This window comes from Nansenia antarctica, assembly GCF_963989245.1.
Source record: "Nansenia antarctica genome assembly, chromosome: 18".
Classification (NCBI taxonomy): domain Eukaryota; kingdom Metazoa; phylum Chordata; class Actinopteri; order Argentiniformes; family Microstomatidae; genus Nansenia; species Nansenia antarctica.
Genome location: NC_137691.1, coordinates 17,837,109 through 17,862,251, shown reverse-complemented (window position 1 = coordinate 17,862,251; position 25,143 = coordinate 17,837,109). Strand labels below are relative to the sequence as shown.

At 45.7% G+C, this 25,143-nt stretch overlaps 1 protein-coding gene across 1 annotated transcript in view; it reads right to left on the bottom strand.

Moving 5' to 3' along the window:
- The window catches only part of shmt2 (serine hydroxymethyltransferase 2 (mitochondrial)), a 36,174-nt gene that overhangs the window by 10,562 nt on the left and 469 nt on the right, over positions 1 to 25,143 (bottom strand). Inside the window, exons 2-5 of the mRNA XM_080548211.1 lie at positions 11,573 to 11,794; positions 5,538 to 5,617; positions 2,000 to 2,200; positions 578 to 659 (exon numbers count right to left, since the gene is read on the bottom strand). Coding sequence (XP_080404337.1) covers positions 578 to 659; positions 2,000 to 2,200; positions 5,538 to 5,617; positions 11,573 to 11,794 — 585 coding nt within the window. The remainder of the gene's footprint in view (positions 1 to 577; positions 660 to 1,999; positions 2,201 to 5,537; positions 5,618 to 11,572; positions 11,795 to 25,143) is intronic.

Genomic DNA, 25,143 nt, shown 5'->3' with positions numbered 1-25,143 from the left:
CACACACACACACACACTTCCCTCCTGGCAGTTTCCCCCTCTCTCCTCTCCTACCGTCTAAATAATTATAGACATTTTGATACCATCTAAATAATTAGAGGCTATCAAAATGCTATAAATAGGATAATAATTTAAAGAAATGAGGGGGCTAGAGCTGTGGAGAGACACGTCTACCTCAATGCTGTCTGATAGCATGAACTAGTAAACAAGACCTGCATAAGAAACCACAGCCCTTCTGGTGCAGACAAACACTCTACATTTGAGACCGCTCCTCATTCCGTTCCATGCATTACAACCAGCCCGTCCTCCGATGTCCACCTCCACCAGCCTCCCCTTAAGTTTCCAGGCTCTCTGATATAAACAAGACCATGCCGTAGGAGAGTAGGAGTAGCCCCCCCCCCCCCCCCGTCCGCCCCCCCCGTCCGCCCCCCCTACTAGGAGATGATAGATGAGGACCCCCAGTCAGAGAAGCCGGTTGGACTCTCGCTACTCTAGCTGGTTAGCGTCCGAGCCGGCCAGGGGTAACAGGGTTACGGAGGTTAACGGGGCCAAGGGAGGGGCCGGGGTCTCTACTTACGTTCAGCTTGTAGGGCATGGACTCAAAATAGATGGAGGTCGCCGAGATCCTCTTCACGTCAGACATGTAGCCGTGGGTCAGACTGGGAGAGGCACAATAACAAGGATATGAGTAACATGGATATGAGTAACATGGATATGAGTAACAAGGATATGAGTAACAAGGATATGAGTAACAAGGATATGTCCCAACACACACACACACACACACACACACACACACACACGCGCGCACGCACACGCACACGCACACCTCTTTACTAGAACTAGAATTAGTTCACATAATCTCAACCCAGACTACATCAGCATTGGTCAACTTTGTTAAAGCAAATATGTGTGAAAAGTGATTGGATACAATCAGTGACCTAATTACTCTTGGTCCAAAGTGGATTTGAAATATTTGAAGGAGTTTTATGCAGCAGAGTGTACAGTGTTTGGACCTCCTCCAACAGCGGTCGACCTAAATCCTTTACGAAAGCTCTTGTGACAGTGAACGAGTGACGTTAGAGAATGAACACGGGATGGAAAGAGAGAGATAATAAATAGCCGTGGAGAGTAAGAGTTTGAGAGTGAACATGTGAGAGAGAGAGGTAGGGATGGGTGAGACTCAAAGGTCCGTCCTAATCTGTATCCCACTCAAAACCTCAAACTGACCCTAACCTTCAACAAGAGAGTGTATAAGGGATGAGTTCTAGAGTGAGTGAGGGTTAGGTACAGTGTGGTATAGTGAGTGAGAGTTAGGTACAGTGTGGTATAGTGTGATCAACCGCCTATGATTAATGTATGCTCTTTTAACCCTCTATGTTATGCCCTTAAGCTAAATGTCTTACCTGTACAGTCTGTGTTGCTTGCTTTTAGTCTGCTTACCGTGCTTATATGTATGCTTATATGTATATGTATATGGGGGGGTAGTGGTGGTCTAGTGGATAGTGAGTTGGACTTGGGATCGGAAGGTTGTGAGTTCAAATCCCGCCTGAAGCCACACCACTACTAGTGTGCCCTTGGGTAAGGCACTTAGCCCTCAGTTACTCCAGGGGGAATGTCCCTGTAATTCGTAATTGTAAGTCGCTTTGGATAAAAGCGTCTGCTAAATGGCAAAATTTAAATGTTAAATTTAAATTTATATGTACCCTCTTTTTAACCACCTATGATTAATGTATGCTCTTTTAACCCCCTATGTTATGCCGTTAAGCTAAATGCTTGTCCTGTCTACTTGTTTGTGCCTAGGTCTACTTATATTTTATCTTTTAAATGTACTTTTTTCCTCCAGGGAGCCGTATAAAACATCATGGCATAGGGACTGCGGATGAAAACTAGCTTTGGGGCTAACTCTGGCGTATTTACAATTTATTTTTGTTTTATTAATATGCACTGTCCCTTGAATAAATAAATGAATCTGAATCTGAGTGAGGTAGGTACTGACTGTCCTCCGTCGGGCAGGTCCAGGCCCATGATGCGGTCGTGGGGCTTCAGCACGGCCGTGTAGACGGCAAAGTTGGCGGGGGAGCCGGAGTAGGGCTGGACGTTCACCCCCCACAGGGCGGGGTCCAGGTCAAAGGCGTCCAGAGCCCTCTTCTCACACAGCAGCTCGATCTGGTCCACCACCTCCGCTCCGCCATAGTACCTAGAGAGGACAGGAGAGGGGAGGGGAGAGAGGAGAGGAGAGAGGAGAGGGGAGAGGGAGGACAGAGGAGAGGAGAGGACAGGGGAGAGGAGAGGGGAGAGGGGAGAGGGGAGAGAGAGGACAGAGGAGAGGAGAGGGGAGAGAAAGGAGAGAGGGGACAGAGGAGAGGGGAGAGTAGAAGAGAGAGGACAGGGGAGAGGAGAAGAGAGAGGAGAGGACAGGAGAGAGGGGAGAGGAGAGGAGAGGAGAGGGGAGAGGAGGAGAGGAGAGGAGAGCAGAGGAAATGACAGAGGAGAGGAGAAGAGAGAGGAGAGAGGAGAGGAGAGGAGAAGAAAGGAGAGGAGGGGAGAGGAGAGGAGAGAGAGGAGAGTAGAGGAGAAGAGGAGAGGGCAGGAGAAAGGGAAGAGGAGAGAGGACAGGGGAGGACAGGAGAGGAGAGGGGAGAGGAGAAGAGAGATGAGACGACAGGAGAGAGGAGAGGAGAGGACAGGAGAGGAGAGGAGAAGGGAGACAGCACCATGTCATTAGAACAACAACACAACTCTGCACTAGTGTTGCACAATACACCCCGGTTCTACAACAGTATCCAGATACCCTGCTCTTCTCCTCCATCGTCTTCTCCCCCCCCCCCACCCCGTCAATCAACATCTAAGCAGAAGCAGATCAACTTCTAAGCAGATGGCGTTCAGAATGTGTCGGTAACTAATTTTAAACCTGTGAGATTAGTCAGTCGCTGCCAGGGAGGAAGAGGACCAGCGACAGCAGCAGTCCCTGTAGGGTCCCTACTGTCGCGTACCTAGAAGCCTGGTAGTCACGCGGCCGCGACGGTGGAGCGGCTGTGGCTCAGAAGGTAGAGCCGGCGTCACAAGGTCGTGTGGTAACGATCGCAAGGTCGGCGGTTCGATCCCCGGCTGGCCACGTGTTGAGGTGTCCTTAGGCAAGACACCGAACCCCAAATTGCTCCCGACGAGCGGGCCGCCGCCTTGCGTGGTAGCTTGGCCGCCATTGGTGTGTGAATATGTGTGAATGGGTGAATGAGAGGCCGTTGTAAAGCGCTTTGGAATAAGGTGGCTATATAAGTCCATTTACCGTTGCAGTCCATTTGACTTGAGCCTTGATGATGTCGTGCGCTAGGTAAAGGTTCTGCAGGATATAATCGCGGCCGGGTTATCCCGTCAACGTCGAATGTTCACGTGCATCGTTAACGACGCGTAGAGTTGAGGCATCGGAGTCAGGTATCGTACCAAACGCAAACTCCTTGCGACTCGTTATAACTAGAGAGCATGGTAATAATTAGCGTTTTGGGTATTCTTAATGGAAACCGATATAATTGAGTGTCTGTCACACAGGGATGAGCAAACCATTATCAATCGTTATTAACCATAACATATCTTTTAGAGTCCACTTTAATGTAACGTTTACTTGCGTTCGTTGACATGTGACAGTGGGGGGTGGCTGTGGCTCAGGAGGTAGAGCCGGCATCTAATGATCGCAAGGTCGACGGTTCGATCCCCGGCTCCTCCTGTCCACAAGTCGAGGTGTCCTTGGGCAAGACACTGAACCCCAAATTGCTCAAAATGAGCGGGCCGCCGGCACCTTGCTGCCACTGGTGTGTGAATGTGAGGCCATTGTAAAGTGCTATGGATAAAGGCGCTATAAGTGCAGTATAAGTGCAGTATAAGTGCAGTCCAGTATAAGTGCAGTCCATTTGCCCACTTGTATGTAGCGCCTACTTTATCATGTCCATAAGTGTCTGAAGTTGTCCTGGGGAATAACTCCCTGCCTTTTACCTGTCCAGTCCTTTCTCTATCCTTCAGTGATCTTATTCCTATTCTTCACACTTCTGTCACCAGCATAAAAAGCAGGACCATGTCATTTGAATACTGATCAGGGAGGGGAGTTTTTGGAAAAGCTTCGAAGCTAAAGTGGTACTTTAGCCTTTTTTGGGGGGACCGTCGAGACCCGGCAACAGAGTTCTTCTTTAAACACGTTTTCGTTAGTTCACTCGCATAACATTTGACCTGCAGACATTGATTTTGCAATTGTTATTCTCTCGCGCCGTTCGCGGGCTGGCTTTCTGGGACAAATGAAGCGTTACTTAAGCTCACCAAGCGTTTGGGAAAGGGACCCCCCCTGACCTGTTCAGTGGAATTAGGTGAACAGAAAGAGAGGTTGTGTATGTCCTGTAGGTGGGTGGGGATGGGAGACAAATACAGCACTTTCCCTTCAATTTGATTACGATTTCATTACAGACAGAAAACAGTGGGAGGCAAAGCGAATGTACACAGTGTGCGATAATCATAAAAAAAACGAACAATTGAGGGTTTGAAATAATCAACGATATTTTGGATATCATGTCAGCCCACACATTTCCACTTAGCATTGGAGGTGTGATTAATTCATTCTAACCATGACGTGTAAATATGAATGAGATTCTAAGTCAACACAGAGACAGCGTGTTATAGAGTATGACCATATCTAGAGCGCGCCGTTTCTCAGAAAGGAGAGAGACGCTTGAGAGAACAGAGAGGGAGACCACAAAGAGACAGACCAGAGAGACAGAGACCAGAGAGACAGTGACCAAACAGACAGAGAGAGACAGTGACCAGACAGACAGAGAGAGACAGAGACCAGACAGACAGAGAGACAGACAGAGAGAGACAGTGACCAGACAGACAGAGAGAGAGAGACAGAGACCAGAGAGACAGAGACCAGAGAGACAGAGACCAGAGAGACAGAGACCAGAGAGACAGAGACAGAGACCAGAGAGACAGAGAGATTGAGACAGACACCAGAGAGAGAGAGACAGAGACCAGACAGACAGACAGAGAGACAGAGACCAGACAGACAGAGAGAGAGACCAGACAGACAGACAGAGACAGAGACCAGAGAGACAGAGAGAGAGAGACCAGACAGACAGAGAGAGAGACAGAGACCAGAGAGACAGAGATCAGACAGACAGAGAGAGACAGACACCAGAGAGAGAGACAGAGATCAGACAGAGAGAGAGAGAGAGAGACCAGAGAGACAGAGACCAGAGAGAGAGAGACAGAGACCAGAGAGACAGAGAGACTAGACAGACAGAGACCAGAGAAAGAGAGAGAGAGAGAGAGAGAGACCAGAGAGACAGAGACCAGACAGAGAGAGACAGAGAGAGACCAGAGAAAGAGAGAGAGAGAGAGAGAGAGACCAGAGAGACAGAGACCAGAGAGACAGAGAGAGACCAGAGAGACAGACAGAGAGAGACCAGAGAGACAGAGAGAGAGAGACCAGAGAGAGAGAGAGAGAGGTAGTAGTGGCGTAGAGCAGAGTTTTAGTGGTGTGTCCACAGTCTCACCTCCTCCCGGGGTATCCTTCTGAATACTTATTGTTGAGACAGGAGCCTAGGGCCTCCAGTGCAGCTCTGCTGCAGAAATTCTGTAAAAAACAAAAACAAAAAACAAAAAACACACAAGGGTCAATGCACTGGAAAGAAGGACGAGGGTGGCAAGTAAAACTCAGAGATTGTAAGAGAAGACTCCCCCCCCCCACCCCTCCAACCTAAAAGAGATCATCAGTGTATCGAACCCCTTCACAAGACTCAAGAACACAAGACTGACTGGACTGGGAGGACAGCTTCCCTTGTACACACACACTGGAGAAAGACAAACACCAGACATGATGAGCGGTCTGGGGTGTGTGATGATGTCTGGCATCCTCAACACTTTCTCTGTGTGGTAGGTGTCAAGTGTTTAGAGGGCAGGTAGACCGCCGGGCTATAGGTGCTGGCACACAGCCAGCCTGGCAGGGACCAGAGGATGGACACCCCCAGCATGGTGTCCTGACACGTCCATCTTAGACACACACACACACACAGTTGTTGCTTTATTCACACACACACACACACACACACACACACACACACACACTGTTGTTGCTTTATATACACACACACACACACACACACACACACACAGCGGTGGCAGGAGGAGATGGGGGGAGATAACAGCTCAGGTAACAGCTCTCTGCTGTGTCCGTCTGTCATGCTCACCCCCCCCCCCCCCACACATTAGAATTGGAAATGCAATCGCCTGTGTTTTCTTTTTAAAGCCCACCAGCAAGCACTGGCACTTCAAGGAGGGTACGGCGAGTGTGTGTGTGTACACTGAAATGTGTGTGTGTGTGTGTGTGTGTGTGTGTGTGTCCTGCCGAGTGAGCCGTGGAGAGCGGGATGAAGATATCAGCTTTATCTCACACTAGAATGGCCAGGCTTTGTGTAGAGAGGAGGCTGACATAGTCCACTGAGCAGGCGCTGTGGGTCTGGGAGAGAGGGCGAGGACGACAACACCAGATAAAGAGCTATTCCCTAGAGAACTAAATCCTTCTGTTTCACACCTCGTTTGGGGGGAGTACACACTGAGTACACTGTGCACTGATTTTCCAATAATTCTATCCTTACATATCCATACGTGGCTTTTTATAAAATCGTTCTAACGATTCACAGTCAACAGCTGCAACTGCGTCGACATGATAATTAATAAATGATTCTACTGCTAATTGTGTGACATTTTGGGTTATTTGGGAGGGGCTGTTATGATGCCTTGTCTCTTTTTTCAGAGATGTCACAGTTTCTCAACTGTTGAGTGTGTGGACCCAAAAAAAAAATCCAACTTCCACTAGAAACAACGTAGTTGTTAGAAAAAATCGTTCTAGTGCTCAGCTTTCTGATGTCAGACTTTAATTTTTTGACAGACGTGCAAAGTAGGCAAGCCGTTGTCATGGTCACGGCAAAATTAGATTGACAACGTGAACTTCGCCTGTCGACTGTGATTCGAGCAGTAGCTAAATATGGCGAAGTGCCAACATGACCCAGAGGATGTCAAATAGGTATTTATGTACGTTGATGATAAAAAAAGGACTGTGTGGCTCTTATAGCACATGTAGGTGTTGTATCACTCTGAGGTTCGCTGGCTAATAACTCGCCAAATTGCGTATCTTGGTGATGCGTTCAAGCACCTCGACACATTAAACGTGTCTATGCGAGGGCAAAAATGCCCTGAAAATAATTCTCATGGTGCATTTCACTAAACTGCAAGCTCGGTTTCATGACCGCTTCCCGGAGAAACATGGAGATGATCGCTGCATACTTGACCCCTTTGAAATCGACATGGAAACGCGTCACGTTGCCAAGCGATGAAGAAAATCAGCTGGTGGAGCGGTCATGTGATCAGACGCTGAAAAGGAAATTCTGTGATGTAAGCCTCCCCCAGTTCTGGTGCAACGATGTAATGGGAGAGTATCCGTCCCTCGCCACTCATGCAGACAAAATCCTCCTACCGTTCAGCACTGCCTATCTGTTACCTGTTTGTGCAAATGTGGCTTCTCAACTTTGGTCCAGCTCAAGTCCAAGCAGAGGAACAGGTTGGACACTGAGCATGACCTGAGAGTAGCTCTGTCTACCATCACCCCAGACTCTGAAACTCTTATCGGGAGTAAAGCACATCCCCAATTATCTCATTTGCTTCCCCCAAATGCCTGTTGAGTGACAGCCTGTTTAGTAGGCCTAGGCAGAGAGATTATCATATTGTGTGTGTAAACACGGCTTTGTAGTTATGATGTTCATTTTTATTCATTATCACCAGGATCAGCAGCACACAGTTGTGACGTACATACTCATATCAGTTTATTCATCAGGATCAGTTTGCTATTGCTAGAGTAATGTGCTCTTTGTTTATTTTATGTAACAACAAAAAAAAAAGTCATGATGACAAAGTGTTTACTAACGTATTTGACATTGTTTACTAGCCCTTTTTAATTTTTATTTATTTTAATTTTAAATAAATGATTATTTTTAAATATTCTATAAAAGTGGGTCGCGACTTAATGACCTTAGGAACATGTCCCAAAGCCAGACCAGTTGAGAACCACTGTCCTAGAGCATAAGAACAGCTTTGTTCTTATCGTCCCAGTTTTCTTCAAAACACTGTCACATGAAATCTCGACCAGACATCGGTATTAACTCAAAACTACACAGCTTAAGATATTATAACACTCCGATCCATACAAAAAGGGGGGCCCGCTGGTGAATCTTGATCTTCAGTTCCTCCCACAAATGTTCTATTGGATTTAAATCTGCCGATTGACTAGGCCAGTCCAACACCTCCTTTGCAGTATGCCTTGGATGGTCGTCCTGTTGGAAGATCCACCTGCATCTCCTCCTCATAATCCTGCTGGATGGTGACAGATTCTTCAAGAACTTCCCAGTACATGGCTCCATTCATCTTCCCTTCGATCATTTGGATTCCACCAGTACCACGTGAAGAGATACAGCCATGGAGCCGAGAGCCGTGGCTCTTTGGCTACTCTTCTGACTGCCCGGTCCGAAATCTTGCGAGCAGCTCCTGTGCGTGGCCGGGTTGATGGTCGAGTGATGTTCCTTCCACTATCGGATCATAGCCCCAATGGTGCTTATAGGAACATTTAGGAGTTGAGGAATCGGTAACCAGTGCCATTACTATGCTGCTCAACAATCTTGTTGTGAAGGTCTTGGGAGAGCTCTTTGCCTCTACCCATTATGAGTTGTTTCTCCCAGGAAAGCTTGGTGACAAATGATTTGTTTACTTGCATTCAGAGGTGAGAAACCCCTTTTCCAAGAGGGAAAGTAATTACCCACCAACATGCACTAACCCAGCTGATTCTAATTAGCACAGGTAGGAGAAGTCATTAGTCGCACAAGCTGGTTTCGTGCTTTTTCCTACTGTGTTCACCACGTTTTTCCTGTCATGGCTTTTTTTAATGGATTGGAATGTTACAATTTCTTTAGCTGTGTAGTTTTATTCAGTTAATACCAATGTCTGGTCTACATTTCATGTGAATAGCTGCAATGGAAATATGTTGAAAATGTTTTGAAATATGTAAAGAAATTGTTGTTGATGTGTTGAATTCTTATTTTCCACCACTGTATATATACACTCACTTTATTAGGAACACTATACTATTACTGGGGAGTGGCATTGATTCCACAAGATGTTGGAAACATTCCTTTGAGATAGTGGTCCATCTTCGGCGTATGGGTTGTTGTTTCCTCTCCACTCCACCAGGCTCGGGGCCGAGGGGCTACCCTTTTACCACCCCGAGACCTGGTTGAGGGGCTCACCCGGGCTATATTTCTGGACACCCCTCCAGAAGCCACGTCATCGTCTCGTCATCTAATACCGACAGACCATGCATCCCGTTGGGTGGGTGGTACACTGGGCAATCCAGAATAACATGGTCTGCGGTTTGGTCCTCTGCGCCACACTCGCACGACGCATTTGGGGCCAAGCCCCATCTGTGCATTGAAATAGTGGTCCATGATGACATGATTGCATCACGCAATTCCTGCAGATTTTTCAGGTGAACTTTCAAGCTGTGAATCTCCTGTTCTACCACAACCCAAAGGTGATCTATTGGATTCAGATCCGGTGACTGGGAAGGCCACTGAAGAACACTGAACTCATTGTCATGTTGATGAAACCAGTTTGAGATGACTTTTGCTTTGTGACATGGTGCATTATCATGCTGGAAGTAGCCGTTAGAAGATGGTACATTGTGTCCATGAAAGGAATGCACATCAGTCAGCAATAATAGTCAAATAAGCTGTGGCATTCAAGCAATGATGGATTGATATTAACAGGCCCAAAGTGTGCCAAGAAAACATTCCCCACACCCCTCCACTGAGTGTGAGTGTATATGTTCCGGTACATGTGGGAATACGGTACATGTGGGAAAACTAGGGTTATGGTTAGGGTTAGGTGCTAGTGTGACTTGGTAGATGCTGGCATGTCTAACCCTAACCCTAACCCTAACCCTACCCCTAACCCTAACCGTAACCCTAGCACCTAACCCTAACCCTAGTTTTCCCACATGTACCGTAACTAGGGATGCACGATATGCATTTTTTCCAACCGATACCGATAACCGATGTTTACCCGCTTCTCGTCGCCGATAACCGATATGATAACCGATATGAGAACAGATATAATTTCACAGTTGATAACCTGTAGTTCATGCACACCTGAAGGTAAGAAAGGCTATGTAGTGAGCAAAGATTGATGATTTAGTATTCCATAGTGATCTCACCAAATCTAACTTACATCACTATTGTTAACACAACAAAGAGAACACTTCTGACTCTTCAAATGTTCATTTATTTAAAAAAAGGAAATACATTTCAACATTGTTGAAAATCACATCACACTCGCTAGTCAAGCCAAACTATTGCAATGCATGGATTGGGTGAGTAATCCCCACTGCTACCTAGTTAACTATAACACTACTTTACATTGTTACCTAGTTAACTATAACACTACTTTACATTGTTACCTAGTTAACTACAACACTACTTTACATTGTTACCTAGTTATATAGAACACTACTTTACATTGTTACCTAGTTAACTAGAACACTACTTTACATTGTTACCTAGTTAACTAGAACACTACTTTACATTGTTACCTAGTTAACTAGAACACTACTTTACATTGTTACCTAGTTATATAGAACACTACTTTACATTGTTACCTAGTTAACTATAACACTAATTTGCATTGTTACCTAGTTAACTGGAACACTACTTTACATTGTTACCTAGTTAACTATAACACTACTTTACATTGTTACCTAGTTAACTATAACACTACTTTACATTGTTACCTAGTTAACTACAACACTACTTTACATTGTTACCTAGTTAACTAGAACACTACTTTACATTGTTACCTAGTTAACTACAACACTACTTTACATTGTTACCTAGTTAACTAGAACACTACTTTACATTGTTTCGTAGTTAACTAGAACACTACTTTACATTGTTAGCAGGCTCACAAAACAAGCTGTGTTAGTTGACTAGCGACGTGTCATTCATTTTCAACAACACTTAGCTCGCGCTTTTATTTTGAAATCGCGAAAACGAAAACAGAAGTCAATGTCGGAATGAGCCTCTCCTTGTTGTTCAGAGAACAGATGCCAAACTACCCGACATGTTTGCTGTAATAATATGATTTGGCAGTAGAAAGCCATCAGTCAATAGCTCGTCTCATTCACAGAACAGCATGGGTTGCCTGCACTGTTTGATTGCGTATTTTAGAGCAGACTACAGAGATGGTGAACATTGGCTATCTATTTACCTTACCTTACCAATTGACTGCATGGCTGTACGCAGGCGCAGCATCATCAGCGCGACAACCGGAACCGGAAATATTTCCGGCTTCATATTATCGGCTCTATATCGGCAAACATTTAATAAAACCGATAAATATTTAATAACATTAATTTCCCAATATCGGGCCGATAATATCGTGCATCCCTAACCGTAACATATACATGTCTGGTTCTAGTGGCCAGTCTCACCTCAGAGGCGATGAGCTCCAGACCGCGACACTGCCGGTCCTTCTCCTTCTGCAGCAGCTCCCACATCTCTGGGTCGTCATTGGCCAGGCTGTCCTGCCCCGTCCAGGGCCTGTCGTCCTCCACGCTGTGGGTGGCGGCGTGGGACTGCTGCCCTCTCACCGCCACCGCCTGCTGCCCCCGCAGGCCAGCGGCCAGGGACACCGGGGCACGTTGGCGCAGGGGCTGGGGAGGGGGAGAGGGTGGGGGGAGAGGGGGAAAGAGGAGGGGGTCGGGAGAGAGAAGAGAGGGTGGGAGCGAGAGGGTGGGAGGGGAGGTGGAGAGAGGGAGGGCAGACACAGAGGGAGAGAGAAGAGAGAAGAGGGTGGCGGGGGGGGAGATGGGGAGAGAGGAGAGGGAGGGCAAATACAGGGGGAGAGAGAAGAGAGGAGTCATTCACGTATCCACATGAGAACAGTGTTTCCAAATGAATTACCTAATTTCATAACAAACTGAATATCTTTACACTTCTCATAACAACATAAAAAGATCTGTAACGTTTTCGTCTAGTCTCTCACTCCCACGTCGTTGCTGTAACCTCGCACACACACACACACACACACACACACACACGGCTAATTTTATATTTCAGTGCACAACCTGTGAAGGGAGAGCGAGAAACTTTCTCGCGCTTTTCGCAGGAAAGTTTTCCGAGCAGGTTTAGCGGACAACACACACCTCCACGAATGCAAATGAGGTGTCAGAAAAGGCTTCCAGAGACAGGTGCACCTGTATGACGTTGTCTTCTCAGGCCTAGATAATATCAACATGTCTATTGTTAGGCCACCATAAAACAACAGTAGGATCAGGTGGAGGCAGTGCCCACATGTTGCGCTAGAATGACGTTGGAACATACTGTGGCATTTGAAAGAGAGATGCATAGATACATGCAACTGAAGGAGGCTTCCCCACAAAGAGAGAATAAAAAAAAAAAAAACTAGGGCCTATTTCATTAATAACAGCAATCGTAACAGCAAGACTTGATCCACATGACATTGACTTGCATGGCCTATTAGCCTAGCCTAGTCAATAACAGTGGTCAGGAGGTAGATTAGAAGGTGAACTAAGGAGATAAGAATGGGGGGGAAATGGTATTGGGTGCCTCAATGAATTGGAGATAACAACTTATAAATGATCTACTTCCACAGTATGACAAGACTTGTTACATTGAACATACGACACACACACACACACACACACACACACACACACTCTCTCTCTCTCTCCCATGTTTCTCTTTGAAGCATGTCCTCAATCTAAATACTAACTTACATAAATAGAATAATTCAGCCTTTGCCTCATGCACTCTAATATGGAATATAATTAGAAGCTGGGTGTTTGTGCGATATCAATAATGAGTGGGGTTGTTCAATTATGCCTCTATCAGCAGTACTGAGGGGAGAGAGGGAGAGAGGGAGAGAGAGAGAACACATTCAGCACTTCCGTCTTATCTAATCTGGAGTTCGGTTCCCTCCCGGGTTCCACTGCTGTCACTGCCTCAGCGTGGGGGTGCGGAGGGGAGCCGCACAGAGTCAACACTTTCAGCTCTCCCTCCGTCCTTCCATCCTGCAGTCAGGCCCCGTTCCAACACTTCCAAATACACCCTCCCTTCCTCCACGTAGGCTAATTGTCGTCCTAACATATTTGGATCAAAGTAGGGCTTTCCACCACACCGCACGACTTTCCCCAATCGAGTCACGTTAGGCTAGACTGGTGGTTTATTCATGGGGTTTGGAGGAAGGAAGGTTGGTTCCATTTTTGGAGAGGCTTGAAAAACAGGGCCTCAGGCGATCCCTGCATGCCTGGACACTGGAACAAGGTTTCCTTCGGTTCAGTATGCGTGTGTGTACCGAATGAACGCGGCATACTTTTACCCACTGCACTTTATGTGTGTTAAAGTCATCTCAGTCGGTACGCATGCGCACACACGCCACAGAGAGAGATTGTTAGTAATTTAGCAGTCGTTACGGCAAACGCAGATAAAACTAGAGCTTGAAGTTCCTCCGGCTTCCCTTAGTCTCCTGTTTGGGAACATCACGGTTTCTCAGTTACATACGACGACATTGTTCAACTGCGATCGGGTTATGCAGCTGGCTGTACATCGAACCTGCTCACTCATTTGAGTCGGCATCGACCCGAATGTGAACATCACAGGTACGAGAAAAAACGTGAAGCGTGCAAACCCAGCTATGGCATTTAAGCAGCCTCTCGCTAACAATTTAGACCGGGCCACAACAAACGCCATAGGTGTTTCTATAACAGCGGATCATACTATGTTGTCGAGAACACCAGGTTTTAAACACGTGTCGAAAGCGATCGAGCCTCGTTACGTCGTTCCCTCTCGTTAACCCCTCGCATTTCAGCAAATCGTACCAGCCCTTTATAAACAAACTACATTTGTCCACGACTTATCCAAGGCATCTGCCATCATTCTCGCAACCTACGGGAGGACATCTATCTATCTATGTTTTGTGAATTTCTACCCTGCTGTACCGAACCTTTTGTGTACCGTTACACCCCTACTGGACACTGGTGGATAGATACCCTCCTGTGTCGTCTGGTAGGCTATGTCGCCACTGAGAATGACCTGGAGTTATATCTGCGTCGGTCAAGTGTTGTTCCCTGTGAGTTGAACTGTGTGTACCAGGTTGAACTGTGTGTACCAGGTTTGCCTTGACAGATCCAAGGGACACTTCCTAACGGATCATAACGTATTCAACTACTATACGAGTCATCTATTCTTTTTTTCCTTCTTTTTTTTGTTATTTTATGGAATGGGGCAGTCCCACTCATATTTTAAATGTTTATTGTGACAGAGATAGTAGAGATTTGACAGGACGGATGGGTGAGAGAGAAAGAAGGGATGACATGCAGGATGTGTCCGCGGCCGGAATCGAACCGGGAACCCTGCGGTTACATGGTCGACGCTTAGTCCGCTACGCCACCTAAGCGCCCTCCCTCCGAGTCATCTATTCTACCCCTGCATGCAAAGACATTACGGGACAGGACAGATAAGATCCCTCGCCCTCACGTGCGGTGCAGATTGGCTACGTGATCTACATTTCCTTTATTACAAAGGGCAGAAAAAGAACTACACTTGTGGCGAGGGGGGGAGAGAGAGAGAGAGAGGGAGAAAGAGAGAGAGAGAGTGCGCGATAAGCAGATCATGCACATAACAATAAACATTAAACACATGAATAAATAAATAACCCACTCTCATTACTTAGGCTTAAACAACAGTACTGTGGGGATGATGATGTTCACCCTTTAGCCATGGCCCCCATCCCCCCTCCCTGCCTAACTATGGTCCCAGCTGTACCGGGTATGGAGGAGGGTGATGTACAACTCTATTGTTGAGAGAGAGAGAGAGAGAGAGAGAGAGGAGAGTTTTCTCTCCTGTCTGGAGGTGGTGAAGAATGTAGGATATGATGGCTGTTCTCCTCCTCACTTCATCATCCCAAACAATAAGAAAAGCACTCGGGGGGGGGTGGGGGGTGGGGGGACGAGAGAGCAATGGTTTTGGACCAGGGTATGGGTCTTCTTCGCCGGGCCCGAGCCTATTATCCTAGTGAGTATCCCGCCACCAATAAATGCATGTAGAGGAAACACTGGACTAAATCACACTAACCACAGCCCGCTGTGAGTCTGGAGGAGCGAACTGCTCCTCTCTCAGTCTCATACTGCAGGTTTGCCTGGCTCAACCAGGGGGGGGGGTTATGGGGGGCATGGGGGGCAGAGTCCATCCATAGGCAGTTTCCTGAGTCGTGCTGAAGATTAGATTAGGTGGTAGATTCTCTATGCAGGAAAAACCCTGATGTAGCAAGGTGAATGTTTTCACTAGTGTTGTTCCGATACCGATACTAGTATCGGCATAGCCACCGATACGCACAAAAATGCTGGTATCGGTATCGGCGAGTACGAACAAATAATAACTCCCGATACCACGTTGCGTTTTTCTCAGCTTGTCTGTAACCTGACACCGCCTTCCTAACACAGACATGCGCAGACATGCCCAGGCATGCTCCTCCCAGAGCAGCTGCTCTCAACCAATGGCGTGGCAGCTTTTGTTTTCACTTCACTATCGCGGAAAAACAAACACGCATGCTATAGAGGAAAACATGTCGGCGGTTTGGAGATATTTCAAGGTGGATAGTCCGGTGTGTACAACGGCTAAATGCACAATTTGCGGTCTCAATGTGTCGAGGGGTGGCACTAAAGCTGCCAGTTTCAATACTAGCAACTTAATTAAGCATTTAAAGCTAAAACATATTAAAGAGCACGACGAGTTTCTGTCATCTACTGCAGCGACAGCGAGCAAGAGAACGGATGGAGCAAAACAACAAATGCTGAGTAGCGCATTCCATAAAAAGGACCAGTGGGACGCGACGAGTGAAATGGCAAGAAATATGACTGAGAAAATGTCTGAAATGATTGTGCTCTGTGACCTGCCCCTCTCCTTTGTTGACAATGTGGGATTCCGCCTTTTTATGGCTCACGCGGTACCTAAATACAAAATACCAGGTCGCAAATACATCACGGAGACGGCCGTCCCTGCCCTCAATAAGAAGGTGACTGAGCATGTTTCAGATAAGCTAGGAAAGGTGCAGGCCATCAGCTTCACTACGGATATTTGGACCAGCGACTTCTAAAATAGTATTATTCCCTCAGGTAGGCCTACATCTTATGTTAGTCTCAAATGGGCCTTATTTTGTTTGTAAATGTTTACTTGCTGTTGCACTACTTGTACGGTTTTATATCTTAAAGTTATTTTGTTTGTAAATGTTTACTTGCTGTTGCACTACTACTACGACTGTTTTATATCTTAAAGTTATTTTGTTTGTAAATGTTCACTTGCTGTTGCACTACTACTACGACTGTTTTATATCTTAAATAGATATTGCACTGATTGGCATCTGTGAGAGCCACATTTCAGGTTTTATAAGGGGTTGATTTTCTTGTCACCATACCAGGTAGATAATAAAAAAAAGTTCTATAGCATTCACTCTCTGTTGGTCTTTTTTCCTGTTTTACAAAGGTTTTGAGCAGTGCCAGACTAAGTGTTAGCAATAATTTGACATCGAGGTGAGTATGCGTTTTTTTTTTTTTTTTTTTTTTTTTCCAAAACGCCGTGGTATCGGATCGGTACTCGGTATCGGCAAGTACTGCACGGTCAGGTATCGGTATCGGTATCGGGATCAAAAAATGGTATCGGAACAACACTAGTTTTCACCTAGACTAGTATGTACAGAGTAGGCCTATATAGGTACTTAGCCCAACAAGCGATCATAAATAGAGGAGAACAGAAGACGAGCCTAACCAGGTTCATTCAGATGACAGGTTATTCATGACATCACATGTCTATTGGTTAACCAGTTTTGTGGCCTAACCTTGTTTAAGACCAGACTTTCTCGGAGGGCGGCTGTGGCTCAACCGGTCTGATGATCTCAAAGTAGGCAGCTCGCACCGGTTCGAATCCCCGGCGGGTGTCGTGTTGGAGTGCCCCTGAGCAAGACACTGAACCCCTAATTGCTCCGGGGGGTCGCCTATAATAGCTGTGACCCCCTTGCCTAAATGCCCCCTCTAGAGCATAAATGCATTTCGTTGTACTCTGTGCAATCACAAACTTTGAATCCCTTTCCTTTCCTAGTTCGGGGAAGTCCTTTGCAGTAAGTAGCCACATGTCACATGTCAAACCAATCATATCAAACCAATGAAATTGCGAGCGCGTTCTCCCGACGCTCTGTCCGTCCTGTTCAATCCAAGTCACATTCTTCAGGCCTCCAAAGGAGGTGTGACAGCAGCTTGATTCGGAGGTATGGCTAGTCTCGCGAGACTAACAAAACAGTAATGACTCGACACTTACACTTTGATGACGAGGTAAGTACAACGCTTTACTGAACAACTGCGCTTGTCTGCATCTGGAGCTTAAAGGGGCGGTGGCACGTTACACACGTCAGGTCTTCGTCGCCCCTCAAACTCAACGGCTAGAACGAACTCCTCAGAGACAGCCTGCGGTTATTCCTCCCCAGCGACTGCTGTTGTGCTGCTGAGAGGCTATCTTCCTCTCCTCTCCTCCTCCTCCTCCTCCTCCTCCTCCTCCTCCTCTCCAGGGTGGCCAAAGGGCTGAGTCGTCAGGGGAGGAGGTTGACACATTAACGGGCGAACGTGAGGCCCAGCTCCCCTGGTGTTCTGTCAGCCTGGGGGAGCCAGGGGACAGAGAGATGGGGTGGGGGGGGGGGCTGCTGAGGGAGACCAGGGGGGCCAGAGAGAGATTAGGGGGGGGGGGGGAGGGGCGACAGACAAGAGCCTAAGGAGACAGGTCGGCCTGCCTCAGAGGACGCACGGAGAAATCACACGGGTCATTAAACACTGACGGGACCCGTCCTTCGCTGTCTGTGGTTTCCACTGGGACACCCAAGGCCGGCGCGCAGAGCAGCGCAAAGCAGTGCAAAGCAGCAGCAGGCACTGGCAGTCAAGGGTGTCTGTGTTTGAAGACCCCCCCCCCCCCCCCGAGCCCCGACCCCCCAGCCCTCATGCCAACCTAAGCTGCTAAGCAGCCTGATCCGTGTGGCACCGTGTCTCTGCAGCCTTTTTTGGGGGGGTTGTTTTTGTGTCCCTCACCCACTCATCAACCTCTCCTACTTCCTGGCAGGGAAGGATGGATAGACGGAGGGATGCTGTGGGCAGCTACAGACACACAAGACGAGTCCCCGAGGGGCCCGGAGCGTCCCCACCACTCCCCAGATCATTACTGGAGAGATTAATTCATCAACAACATGATTAATTAATCCAGGAAAGGAGGAAAAAAAATGAAAAAGTGAGAGAGCTAAGAAAGCTAAGGACCAGATCTGTCACGCAGCCTATATTTAGACCGCAGATTACGGTCTTTCTGAAGGTGAAACTCAAAAAAGACGTTAGCTTGGCAAGCAGAGAGGAGACGGTGCTCTGAGTTCCCCCGTAGCCCGACCGTCGTATACACGGGGGGGCGCGTTCACAAACACAGCTGGTTAGACTGTCATTTCTGGCTGACGTCTAGCGGGCCTAGCATCTGCGGCAGAAGGAGGACGGAGACAGAAGAAGAAGAGGAAGAGGAGGAAGAGGAAGAGAAAGAAGAAGGAGGAGGAGAAGAGACAGAAGAAGAAGAGTAAGAGAAAGAAGAGAAGAAGAGACAGAAGAAGAGACAGAAGAAGAGACAGAAGAGAGAGACAGAAGAAGAGACAGAAGAGAGAGACAGAAGAGAGAGACAGAAGAGAGAGACAGAAGAAGAAGAAGAAGAAGAAGAAGAAGAAGAAGAAGAGACAGAAGAGAGAGAAGAGGAAGAGGAAGAAGAAGAAGAGAATCCTTTCATTGGCCATCCCCCGCCCCCCCCATCCCCTCCAGCTCCCAGAAAAAAAAGAGGAGTCAATTTTACAGATGACTGCTGTCCATCAGCCCCGCTCGAAACAACAATCAGGCCCTTGTAACACGGACGGCGAAAGAAAAAACAGCGAGCGGAGAGGACGGAAAAGAGGGCAGGGGAGAAGTGTCAACAGGGCCGGCGAGTATCAGTCAGACTGACACACGCTCCCCCTGTCCTGTCACTGACTAATAGGAGAACTGCCGTTACAAATTGCCCTCTGATTCTCCCAGAATGACACGAGGCAGAGAAATCTGGCCATGGTGAAGGGAGGGGGGGGGGGATGTCTCAGATGGACTCCATCCACTCCATTTAGGCCAAGGGATTGTCACGGAACAATCAGAAGCCACAGAGAGAGAGAGAGAGAGAGAGAGAGAGAGAGAGAGAGAGAGAGAGAGAGAGAGAGAGAGAGAGAGACAGAGAGAGAGAGAGACAGAGAGAGAGAGAGAGAGAGAGAGACAGAGAGAGAGAGAGAGAGAGAGAGAGGCAATCTCCAGGAGGGACTGGGATAAGATATTATCGCCATCATCTTCCTTGCAATAGCAACACTCCCGGTTGTAGCGATGGCAGTTAAAAAAGAAGCACATCTGATAGCTTAGCTCGCTACATTAAACCTGTGTACCGACTGTCAACCAAATGGACGGTCCGTGATAATAGAACAATGGATCTAGGTAACAGCCTGGACGTCACCCCCACACCTGTGTAATATTACTACTCCTGACATTAAAAGAAGCCACTCCTCAGTGATTCACAGGTGGCCTAAAACAGCAGAGAAGACAACGTTGCTTCCCTGGTTACGACATTGGCATCCCCTCCCTCTTCTTCTTGTGGTGGAAACATGTAACAACAACGAAATGCAAATCAACTCAACTGTAACATTCCAGTTCTGACTAAGAGTATTCGGTTGTTAAGTCGTGACGTGTTTCCGGGTCCAACCCTTGGCTGAGGCGCTGCCTTCGAAATGCCTCAGTAATAATAATAATTCATTATATTTGTATAGCGCTTTTCCAAGGCTCAAAGATGCTGACAATATGGGAATAACAAGAAAGTGCTGTGTCCCTTGTTGTATGAATAGATCAGAGTCTAAAAAAACGATTGAACTGTCATTCTACCGCTTTAGTACATTGGTACTCTGGTGCGGGGAATTTTTTATTTCGACCCGGAAATTGCTAAACGTCACGCGTGACGTCAGACTTAACAACCGAATAGATACTCTACAGGTCTGTAGATTCAACTGTCACTATAAAAAAGGAAGACAAATCAGAGTAGTCTAGGGTTTGCACTTTGAGATTATTCTTGTATAATGAAAAGCACTTTGTAAGTGTAATAAATAAATAAATAAATAAATAAATAATATTCAATTAAGGTTTGCTGTCCTTATCTGAAATATTCAAGCTAGGCCATACTGGCATATAATATGATTATATATTATATTATGCTATATATATATATATATATATATATATATATATATATATATATATATATACATATAGCCTAATATAATATATAATCATATATAATAAGAATATTATACATAGCTAATATATATATATATATATATATATATATATGTACTACTTCAAAACAAAAAGCTCTCTATACTGTACTAATGTTAGGGAGTCTGTGGACTAGCCAGGTTCACCCAGAGTCCCACGGGGCGTTGAGGCAGGGGAGGGGGGGGCGTGCACACAGACAGCTCAGCCCATTGGCTAAGGACCCAGCTGAGCTTTGGCTTATTATAAAGCATTTGGCTTATTATGAAACATCAACTAGTGCACTGTTGAGTAATCATGTTTAAGGACTCTTCTGGAGGCAGACTGATAAGGTACAAGTAGAAACATAAAGAGCACAGAGAGCAGCCCAGAGATGGACCACAGAGGAGAGCAGAGCAGCCCAGAGAGGGGCAGCCCAGAGATGGGCAGGCTAGACAGCACAGAGCAGCCCAGAGATGGGCAGCCCAGAGATGGGCAGGCTAGACAGCACAGAGCAGCCCAGAGATGGGCAGCCCAGAGATGGGCAGGCTAGACACAGGGCTTAAAGTGGGAAAAAATCCTGTGCCTGAAACTTTTTCTTGGGGAGGGGGGTCACAGTTTGAGATATTGGGAGAGCGGGTACAGAAGACAGCTTCTTGTCTCAATGTTTAAATGCATTAATACTATTTTATAGTCAATACAAAATATATGTCTCAATGTTAAAATGCATTAATACTTTAAATGAATGTGCAACAATACTATGTGCAATATGACAACCCTTGTGTACATAAGGTTCAGATATAGGAAAAGTTAGGATATTTATAGCATAGCATAGAGTACAGCACAGTGTTTTATTGTATAGTATAGTAGTATAGTAGATAGTGTACATAGCCTTTATTTATGTAAACCAGCTCTTTTCCCTTTTTTATTTTACCCTTGGACCTCGTGTTTTTAGTCTTTTTCCAAGCACCAGGGGAGCCCCCCCTCCTAAATTTCGTTGTATGGTACCTGTACTGTATTACAGTTTTTCTCAATTGCTAAAACACATTTCACAAAACTTTCCTCCATTTTCCCAAAACTCTAAACACAACACACTTTTCTAAAGCTACATAAGCAAAACCACACCTTCTCTCTTCAAAACTCAAACTCAAACCCTACCCCTAATCCTAACCTTACTGTAACCCTAGCACCTAACCCTAACCCTAGTTTTCCCACATGTATGATAGTCATGCATAAAAATAAATCTGCGCTCCCTGTCTAACGTTATATCTAACATTACATATTTTACATTACAGTAAGGCTGATTTTGCATGCTAGTCATGCATTTTTAGATATCTATTTCCCCCCTTTAAATGGCATATGATGTCCGAAATTTTACTAAAGTTCAGCCGCGAAGTTGTTGCACTGTTGTCCTATCGAGTTTTACGTAAATAAAGGTTTGAAAAATGTTACCGTATTCCCACAGGTACCGTAACATGTACAATACTGTACTGTATCACAACTCAATGCAAACACTACAGAGGATCCATTACACACAACAATACTCACTGAAAACAATGTTCAGAGTGTGATGTTTTTTTATTTATTTATGGAACTATACCACACACACACACACACACACACCACAATCATTTGCAACAAGTGTCTTACATTTTGAGTCGTTATGTTTAATGAATGAAGCCAGTGTGTTCATTGTGTTAACATTTTGCTGACTATGGCAAGCATTTTGCATCACATGAGCTTTAATTGAGAATTGAGAATTTGACATTTTGAGCAGAGTTTTTTGCAACTTGTGTTTTAGCAAGACAAAATGTGTTTAGATTTATGAGAAAAGGAGGATTGTGTTTTGTGAATTGTGTCTTCATGTGAAATGTGTTTATGGTTTTGGCAAATGGGAGCTAGTTTTATTAAATGTGTTTAGAGAACTGGTCATTTGGTTTAGATAATTGGCTTTTGTGTTTTAGCAATTGGGAAAAACTGTAATGACAATAAAGACCATTCATTCATTCATTCATAATACTGTTTTATACTTAATAAAATAAAAATAAAAATAGATGTCTTTAAAAAGGCCAAACTGATTGCATCACTTATTAAGCCACTATCACTATAACAATACAGAATAAAATATATACATGTCTTTAAAAGAACAAACTGATTACTTATTAAGCCACTATCACTTATATTCTCCTTCTTGGCACCACGTCCCATAAGGCTTCCCGTCACTACTCAGGGGTTTTCCTGGCTCAAAATGAGGCGGAGGTGGTACCAGTGGTGTTTGACATCGGGGGGGACCCATGAAGCAGGGCTGTCTGGGGGTCCTTAAACGAGCATCAAACACTTAATTTCTTGCATTCTGGTGAATTGATATGCACCAATTTGTGCCCTTTTGCCATCAATTTATGATGGAAATGTCATTATATATGTAAAGGAAAAAACAATATTCAGGCACCAGATGGCCATTCAAAATATAATGTAATATAATGCAATATAAGGCTCTCAGGCATTCTGTACTTTCAAATATGTATTCTCCTTGAGCAGTCAACATCAACTATCAGCTGTTTCGCTAGCAAACACGAAAGCTAAGTTATTTGTGAAACAGCGCCCCCGCCACCACGTCGGCGCAATGCCGCAATTGCAGTTTTTTTTTTTATTTATTATTCTCCCGCGCCGGAAATCCGGCACTGTGCCGGAGTACTTTAAGCCCTGTAGACAGCACAGAGCAGCCCAGAGATGGGCAGCCCAGAGATGGGCAGGCTAGACAGCACAGAGCAGCCCAGAGATGGGCAGCCCAGAGATGGGCAGGCTAGACAGCACCAGCCTTGGCCCTTGGGCAGATGGAACTGGTACTACCAGGCCAATAACGTATTTAAAGCTTATACAGTTTGGTTCCCCGTCAATACCATCAAGACTGTCTCCGCCTGTTCTTTGCCATTATTATGCAGTACCCACCAACGGTTATTTAATAAGTTAGTCTAAACTAAACTTGCATACAAGCCTCACATAGAGAGAGAGAGAGAGAGAGAGAGAGAGAGAGAGAGAGAGAGAGAGAGAGAGAGAGAGAGAGAGAGAGAGACAGAGAGAGACAGAGAGAGACAGAGAGAGACAGAGAGAGACAGAGAGACTTCTTGCATCATAGATTTGCTACAAGTTTGAGTCAATGATGAGTCCACTTAAAGGTATTACCGTATACCGAGTTCATTTGGAGGGCTGGAATACCGGTTTGAGAATTCTAAAATCAGCCCAGGCCTATACACCACTGTCTTAAACATGTTGTTACTGGCCAGATAACAGAATGTGGCCCCTTGGCTCACAAGGCGAGAGCCCTTTGCTCTCCTCCGACATGCCTGACTGACTATGTGTCATGGCCACTGACCAATTACTTTGTGGGACTTTGCAGCAGTGGTTCCACTGTGTTCCAAGAGTCAGTGATACGAGGCATAGCCTTGAGAGATTGCCTAAGAAAGCACACAAGGTAGTCTGGACCCTAAAACATCACCAAACGAAATTGAAATGTGCAGCACGCACACACACACACCCTCACGCACGCACACAAAGAGGACACTCGTGAGGTTTTGGAAATTGCATTAAGCTGCACGCCGTATTGATTAACACCATAGGAGAAGCATGTGGATCTCACTAATGTGGATCACACTAACAGGGAACCTGAGGGCACATGCACGGCCTCACACCACCCGGTCTTGGTTCCAGACCAGATTGTAAGATGTAAAACTATTAGGCCTTCTTTTCCATTTGAAACTTTCCAGTTAGCATATTACTGTGATATTCTTTCAATCACATTCACAAAAAAACAAATCAATTGAATCAATCAATAGCTTACAAGGTGAATGCACAACGCTGGCTCTGCCATCTAAACCTTTTGCAGAAGGATATTTATTTAGGCCACCCCTGGGAAGACAATAGTAACACTGTCATAAACAACAACAAGATTATGGTTTATTAGCCTATAAGCTGAGTGGTGCAATTATTAGTTACTGTAAAGTTTCCCTTCAAATATTTGCTGACATGTTCTGGCAAGAAATAATGTGCTTTGAACTTTGAGCTTTCAGCTACAGAGCCATGAGTCACATCTACAACAGTGTCCAAATAAATAAATAAATAAATTAGACTAATAAATAAACTATTTACCTTGGTTCCTCAGTTACAAACCACCTTTTTGAACCCAGTGTTCCCCATCCCTGATGCATAATGACAGTTCATCCATGCAAACTGTAACAACTTCAATAACCTTGTATAAATGCTTCACATTCCATCTGAAACTGTTGTAAAGCACAATGACTTGTTGACAGCTCAAGATAAAGACAGTCGGACACTAACAATAAAGTTAGCTACAGTAATACTGCAGGAATAAACAAAAGTTGCCTGTGCATTCATAGATAATCTATGTCAAATGACATGATGAAACAGACTCCATGCAGTTGCATCATCGTCATTGTCAGTGCTGCCGGTGTTGCTCCCTGGCTACAGCACCCCAAACTACTTCATACTACTTCACCATATATCTCATATCAGTAAGAGAATGCAAGCCATGCTAGTAGAAAGGGTACTATCAGTTACAGTTACAGTCTCGTAGCCATCAGTGTGACAGGTTGTATATCACACCAAGCATGTGGGACAACCAGACAGATGCAACAACTAGCTACAGG